We start from the raw sequence: 8,082 nt of genomic DNA, 5'->3' as shown, positions 1-8,082 counted from the left end.
AAGGGGACATATTGCTTGATGACTCCACTTTCTTCATATTGTATCTTTGTGGTAACTTAGGGTTTGTTGTGTGTGAAGCATGTAAGGAACGTTACTTCCTCTTCCTGATAAAATGCAATTGCATATTATATGTGTAAGCATGTGGAAGAAATCTTGTCATCATTTCAAGTACATCCAAATAAGCTAAATGTTTGATTTCCCTAAGAACTTTAATTGAAAAAGAATTTGTAAATCATCCTATGTATATACATCTGCACATGTCTACACATATTACTAAATAGATGCGAATCGATACATGCCATGGGGGACACAAAACCCAAGGTTTGAACTCACACACCCATGTAACTCAACCCAGAGGAGTGTAAGGCCTAAGCATTACAAAATTTCCAGGAATATTGCTGTGATCCTTGAATAGGAATATCTACATTAAAGGAGTGTAAGGTTTAGCATTGCAAAATTCACAGGTAGTTTGATCATTATTGGCCGGGGATTAGCTGTTAGGGTAATTGTCATTAGTTATAGCCTGATGAAAATCTACTAGCAGCTTTGTGAAAGTGAATTTGTTCAGTTGGGTAAGAATGGAGTATATTGTAGAGGATGTCTAAGTTGAAAAAGACGGATTATGATCAGCTAACATTAGTGTATTAGTTCTCTGAAGGCAAACCAAAAAGCTTTGATCTTCAAGGGGAGATCCTCCAAAACAATGTTTCTGGTGTTGTTTCTTCTTTCCTCCTTTACTTCGGTTCTGCACACTATCGATATCGGGAGGTCGACATGGGAAGATTGAAATGGCCGGACAGATCAGTGGGCAATTACTGGGGTTTATGATTAATGATGCTTTCCTCTGTTCCCCTGTGTGGGTTCGAGGTGCTGGGGGTATAATTATGTGTTAATGTTTATGTGGGTTGACTCAATATGGGAGGTGGGGGTGCGCACTGGCTGTATTGGAACCCACCCTCCAGCTTGATCTGATCCTGCCTGTAGCTGGCTGAATGCCAATTACATCATTCCAGCTTGCAAAAGGAAGTGCATGATCCATATTGACAGAATGTTTTGCCTATTGTTAGTGATCACAGTCTATGGGAAGTATTCCAAATCGTGTAATCTTGATCAGTACTGGTGTCATTATATGTGTGTGATTTTAGAAGCTGCCCTTGTCCAGCCGGCTGATGTTGCTGCTGCTGCTGCAAGTAAAGCATGCTGCTAGCTGTCAAGGTGTCTTGCCCTTTCATCAAGCAATCGTATGCAGAAGCTTTAGATCTATTGTCATGATCAACCTCGTTTAGACCTGTTAACCTGCGTCCCTGATCTGATAAGCCAGTACTGTTGAATGATGAGCTGTTTAGAAAAAGACCATTGTTAGCTGTCAAGTTTCCATACATGTTTCCAGTGGAACATGAGGTACCATGGATATCATCCAAGGTTTGCCCATCCTGCAGACTCATCAAATTATGCATTTGCAGTTGCCCAGTGACTTGGGGTAGTGTGTTCTGTATGAATTTCTGCTGATCAGACTCAGATTGCAAGCAAAAAAGGTCTCCTTTGATGAGGTTGCGATCCTGAGCTTGCTTTCCCCATAACCTTTGCTGGAATGCAGCTTGCTGTAGCTGGGCATTCGTAGGGGCATGTTGTGTGTAACCCACAACCTGCCATTCTTGACCACGAAGCTGCGGCCCCTTGCTGATGCCGTTGCCGGGGAAGCAGCTTGAGGGGAGGCCAGACTGCAAGCTCAGTGCTGCTTCATCACTCATGAGACGGTGACGTATATCCACTCCAATTAGCTCATTAGAGTCATCCTTGATGCGCTTTGCAAGGGCATTGATTGGTAGATTCGCACTGGAACAAATCTTTGCTATGTCATATCTGCTCATGTCAAAATTGGTTACTGCATTGACACCTCTGAATTTGATGGCTGCAATGTCATAAGCCTCAGCTGCTTCTTCTTGTGTGCCTGAGCAGGAAGGCAGGAAACTACAATTAAAATGGCTTCAAATTGATCTGATAATGAGGCTTAACATCTCATCTAATGACTCAAAAGCAGCTTTTGACATTTTTCCCATGTGGGAAAAGGGACGCTTTTCCCTTCTTTTCGCCTAGTATAGTGTTCAACATCATGAGCTTCTCTGCGGGCCCGCAGCCCCGCATATATATATATATATATAGAGTGTTCAACATTATGGGCTTCTCTGCGGGCCCGCAGCCCCTGCCCCCAACCACCATAGCTAGATATGTATTCCCTCCCTCGCAGAAGTTCATGATGTTGTCGTAATTCACAATATGGGGATTTTAGTGGGAATTTGTCTAAAACTTCTTGTGTTATAAGCAGCTTGCAACAAAGAGGCACATAGGTGGTGAAACTTTTATCGGATTAGTTCATTATTTGTGCTCAAGGGGTGAATAATGCTCTGCTTGGTGGACTTACTGAAGGTGCCAAGGTATAGATCCTTGTTTCCAGCTACTCTTCCAATGCGCGCTTGCCAACGACCATGCTGGTGATGCCTGTTGATGTATAGATTCATGAAGAAAGTTCATGATGTTGGTCATTCTGCAGACTGGCAGCTAATCAATTATACCTTCGCTAAGTCTGCATTGAACTTGCAAGTGCTCCTACCTTGTCACTCCTCTGTATTTAGAGGCACCTCTTGAAAAGCCACTGCTATTCCTGAAACTTATACATCCAACTGTATAAGGAATAAGTTATCTCAGATGGGTAACATAAAGGCTTAGGTAATTTGGACTGATAATCGACCTTCTGAGAGATGCCACAAACTCCTGTCTGGTCATGTTCTTCATATCTTCTAGCTCTTTTTCATAGTCAGTAAGCTGCGTATACATTCAGACGAAAGCCGTGAGCATTGTTATGATCAGCCGACAGTACCAGCTGACAAAAAGCGGCTGATCATAAGAAGAAGATAATCAAAGATAATTCCTTACTGGAAAGTTGATAGTTGTGGTTGGTCCCCAGTACTTCAGAGCTGCAAGATCATAAGCCCGAGCTGCTTTTTCCTCTTTATCGTATCCTCCTGATAAAATTAAGGTGTGGGTTATTGTTAGATTAAGTAGTCTAGTCAGTAGTACTGGATGTATGAATCACACTTGGTGAAGCTCAACTATAATGGGTTGAGAGCATACCCAAGTAAACTGTTAGATGTCCAACCGCCAGTCGCGTATTGACACCATCCATCCATTCAATTGTCAAAGAGAAATTTGTGATTATCAGGATAGAGTTGGCAGGCCAAATAGAGTGCAGCTTGATTCATGGAATATGAAATCAAAGTTACGTTTCTACGGTTCAATCAATTAAGGATAGAATTGGCAGGTCAATTAGAGTGCTTAATGCATGGAATATAAAATCAAAGTTACGTTTCTACGGTTCATACATGTACTATACCTTGTCTTCCTTTCCTTGTCTGGCCTTCTCTCCTGCAACTGTTGTCCCAGAGATGGGCTTCAAAACGTCCAGTCCAACGATGCCTGAAGACATTAATATATTGCAGACAGAAGTTGATCACTGCAGTCCAAACTTCTCAAACCTAAATTATAGATTAAGATACAGCCTGGTCAATCGAATAAATATGACCTGCAGGATTTTGAAAACTATACGATTAAAGTAGCAGGATTACTTTGTGACTCCTCGATAGATAGAAGTCCTTTGGCCAAACGTATCCACAGATTTCCTTGATGTGTTCTGATCGACAGCATTATTAACCGGCACAATGGCTCTCAGATGATCTGGGCTGGACCTTTTCAAAGTGTTACTAGAGCTCTCTCCATTGGATAGCTGCAGGGGCTGTATTGCCAATGAGTTAGCGGCCAATGGCGGTGTAGTAGTCGTAGATTGAGAGTGAGACTGGTGATCAGTAGTACTGCTGGGGGTCATGGAGAGAGAGAGAATCTGATTACTATAATTATGTGCAGGAGTGGAGCTACTAGCTTCTTTGGCACAGCTACCTGCTGCTGGCACACTACTAGTATTCACACAAGCAGTGGCTTTAAAATCACAGCTGATCGTGCTTGATGGCTGATTCTGGGGCCTAAACCAGCATGACTTCATCATTGGGAAGCCCGTGGGGTTCTGCTCAGGTTGATCCATTTCTAATGTCTGATTTAACTGTAAATTGCAACTACCAGATGTGAATACATTGTACTGATCATTGACTTGTAGTTCTTGTGAATGATTATAACCCTGGCTCAGATGGATTAATTGAGAGTCTTTTGATGTCAGATCTGAGTCACTCATCCCATATGCCTGGAGAGAATTATAAGAGGGTTTGTTGTTGCTTGCAAAGATCATATCCCTGAATGGCGATGATGGACCCGTATGATCACCATAAGAACCCCTATTGCTGTAGCAGATACTCTCCAAATTTGAATTATTCTCTGTCAATTCTTGGGCAGTCGAATTAGAGAATTGGCTCCCCAAGGCTGATGCACTTCCCAAAAAGTCTTCAAGCTTTGGTACAGCCACGCGCTCTGTGTTAATCTGGCGAATATTTTGATCACTGTACTGAGGAGGTCTACCCCAGTGCACAGTACTATTGGTAGCTTCATCTTCAGAAAAATTAGACAGGCTTATAAGGTGTTGTGAGCCAACAATAGTGCTATTCTCCAATGCTTCTGAATTCTCCAGCGGTTTGAGCTCCCATTCTGCATGTCATGGAAGAAAATGTTGAAGCATTTTCACACATTCTAGAGGCTCGTAATTAAATGTTGCTGCTAATGCTGATCCTGTTTAGGATTTGAATATCCAAACGAAATAGGACCTAAAAACATTCTCAAGCTAACTATAATGATAATGGCTTAGATTTACTGTGCCAGGGAAGTAATCAACACCAGTCCTGATTTTAACCGGTTAAAGAATAGAAACAAATGAATCAATCGACCTTGGTTTGTGTACTGTTGCTGGTTGCTATGGTGGTTACTTTTTCTATAAGAAAGTGTTGCATTTTGTACAGCAGATAATTATGCTGCACCCTTAGGTATAAGAGATGGTCAGGAACATCAATTCCACGATAGAAATGGCAAACATTAGAAAATCGTCGTGTGTAGTGGCAATTAATTGGTTGACAGTTCTAATGTGAAGTACTGCATACTTTATGCACTGCCATTGGAGGAAGATGATACTTTACCACTAGCTTCTCCCAGGAATCGAAGCTTTTGGATCTAGAACTCATACGTGACTGCCCTGCATAAACAAGTCTTGAGAGTGTATTCACAAGGGTAATCTTTTGTACCTGTGGGGTGGCCTTTGCTCATGAGTCCCTCCATTATACAGAAAGTGCCATCTGTACTCCTCAGCCGCATGTGATCAGAAACAAGCTGCATTGCAGCTGGGCCTGGTGAGTCGGAAGGAAGCCCAAAGCAGTCGTGTCGGCCATTCTCGATCATAAAACCTGTGTCTGATGGAGGCAACCTTGAACTCAAGGTCATAGAATTACTGCTGGCATGACTTGTTTGGCTTGCATCAGGTGCTACATTGTTCTCCACTGTATGGTTGAGAGAGAAGCCTAACCAGTTATTCATACTAGAGCCCAATGTGTGTGTGTGTGTGTGAGAGAGAGAGAGAGAGAGAGAGAGAGAGAGAGAGAGAGAGAGATACACAATGCCCTGTGAGTCTGCAGTGAGCTCCGAAGATTATGCAAGGGAATGTAGCATTAAAAAACAGGCTGTTCCTGCTCCCAAGTTCTTTTGTTGTCCTGATCAGTTCAAGCAGCACCTGTGATTAATAATAGTGCAGAAAGTCTATAGAAGGTTACAAATTCTAAATCATCAGCAGATTTGTCCCCATTCCAACTATAAGTTGAGGAAAATCTCACTTGCTAGATCAAATTTGCTTACTATTAATCTATCATTCAATTTGAGTCCTTGGAGCTGAAGTATATCTTCAGCTGTTGGCCAGGCCAGACTCAACATGAATGCAAAGAGATAATTAACAATCTTTCATCTTGGTTTGAGAGATCTAAAAAAGGACAATAGCATGCGCGCCTATATGGGCACTTAGCCCTCATCTTGTAGAAGATTTAGGGCTCGATGGGTTGGCCGTAGGGCTAGTTTAACTGTCTTGAGGGCTCAGTATCCATAGACTATAACAGCTCAGTCGTTAAAGTTAGACAAGCTATAGGCTTTGGGCATGAAAGCCTTGCAATTAGTGATGGTGGGAATTAAATCAGAAACAAGCAAAATATAAACAGCCTTGGTACCGGTATCATATATATATATATATGTGTGTGTGTGTGTGTGTGTGTGTGTGTGTGTGTGGGGATTTAGAAGAAAGCATTACAGTAACTAAAAGAATCCAGGTTGACAAGTAGACACAGAGCGAGGGGAAATAGCTAGTGCAGGAGGACAGCTAGCTGGCCATTAGGTTGGTCAAGAAGAAAAGAATTGAGCAATTCATATTGGTTGGCATGTTGACCAGCTCTACTTAATGTTTGTTTGTTGAAAATGTTAATGACAGGGTTCCAAGACTTGTCAAGTTTAAATATATAATGACCTCTTTTGGATGACAAAGATTGTGTGCATGACCCATGCATTTTGGCATGTGAACCTACTTTAGGGCAAGGGTATGAGAGAGAGAGAGAGAGAGAGAGAGAGAGAGGCTTTCCTTTATCAATCCTTTGATGATCATCGTTCACAATTTAAGGTATGCAATCTACCTTTGGTGCATGACTTGATGGGATAAGTATGTTAATGTCTAGGCCAATTTTTGTATTGAGGCTACTTACTATATGCAAATAGTAGAGTATGGGCCTAACAATTTAAGATATGCAATCTACCTTCAATGCATGGCATGATGGGATAAGTATGTTAATGTCTAGGCTAATTATTGTGTATTGAGGCTACTTACTATATGCAAATAGTCTATAGAGTAAGGGCCTAACGCCTACAATTTGTCATAGATTGAATGCAAGACAAATCAAATGCAAGCAATACTTTTTTTTGTAATGCGTATAATATTAAGCAAGTCAAATAAGTAACTACATACAGCATCAATTAGATGCCACTTGGTACTAGGCCATATCCCTCAGCTTCTTATGGAAAAGCTAAAAGATCCAATGCTTGGACCTCAGGACATCCAACACAGCCAAAAACTCAATCTTCAGTACATGAATGGCACTGTCAGGCTTGATCCTACCTTGAGATCAAGCTTCGTTGGACGAGAGCACGCGGAAGCTAGTTGCACTCCTAACTGCTGTAACTTTAAGGTTTATCCGGGTTCATAGAAACAATTAAATGCAAGCAACACTTGCTTGGCTTGCTTGTTTTATTTATCTACATCTTCGAGGGTTTAGTATATGTAAAAACCTTACTATCACGTGCATTCAAGGCAAACTCTTTATGTACAAAAAGTTTCATGAATAGAAAGAACACACCCATGTTTTATTCAAGATGCGAACGTCCAGGCTTTTGAAAAATATCCTTCTAGTATAGTATGTGTAAGAAATGCCTAAAGGGAGGATGTTAGAGTCCCTGATGTGAACCATAATCCGGAGTGACAGGGCCATATGGTTCATGGAAAATCTGAGTGTACTAAGATATATCCTAGCGTATCGAATGCCCCACCCATGCGTGAGAGACATATAAAATAGGAGTCATTAGCTACCTTCGTGGTTAAGCAAATTATTCAAAACCTACCAGAAAAGCCGAACTGAGAGTACAGTCCACGCCGTGGGAGTCATGAGAGCTGAAAATTATACACATAAAACTCTCTTAACACCCAACGTGGGATCAATTTACGGGGAGAGAGCAGTCCATTTAGTCGTGTACTTAAGGGGGCGTAAATAGGAATTACCGGCGGATAAAATCTCGAAATTAGTTTAATTGCATGCAGCTTAGCGTGGATTAAAGGTTCTCGGGTTGACGCGAAAGGTTGTCGATGCGAGAGCTTAAATGTAATATTTATTGTATATATATATATATGTACATATATTCGGCTGTAACACCCTTGTAACTTTGACTGTAGACTGGACTCTCGCATTTTTAATAATAATAATTATTATAATAGCCTGCACATATCAGTATACAAATGATTATAGTGTATATGCTGAGGATTTCGTAAAGGTCTCGATGAGCTGATAAATG

The 8,082-nt window shown here is 41.4% G+C and overlaps 1 protein-coding gene across 1 annotated transcript; it reads right to left on the bottom strand.

The window, feature by feature from the left end:
- Positions 1-257: 257 nt before the first annotated feature.
- Positions 258-6,369, bottom strand: LOC148035206 (uncharacterized). Its single transcript, XM_087680627.1, has 9 exons — positions 5,235-6,369; positions 3,624-4,647; positions 3,392-3,474; positions 3,133-3,141; positions 2,935-3,023; positions 2,750-2,823; positions 2,612-2,662; positions 2,423-2,499; positions 258-1,951 (listed from the first exon to the last, which is right to left on the bottom strand). The coding sequence occupies exons 1-9, from the start codon at positions 5,521-5,523 to the stop codon at positions 1,071-1,073; spliced, it is 2,577 nt and encodes an 858-aa protein (XP_087536753.1). The 5' UTR covers positions 5,524-6,369; the 3' UTR covers positions 258-1,070.
- Positions 6,370-8,082: the final 1,713 nt, after the last annotated feature.

The sequence above is a fragment of the Lygodium microphyllum genome, chromosome 6, assembly GCF_053477565.2.
Source record: "Lygodium microphyllum isolate KBCC chromosome 6, Lygodium_microphyllum_v1.1.10, whole genome shotgun sequence".
Taxonomy (NCBI): domain Eukaryota; kingdom Viridiplantae; phylum Streptophyta; class Polypodiopsida; order Schizaeales; family Lygodiaceae; genus Lygodium; species Lygodium microphyllum.
The sequence above is the reverse complement of the archived record's forward strand: the minus strand, read 5'-3'. Positions and strand labels throughout refer to the sequence as shown.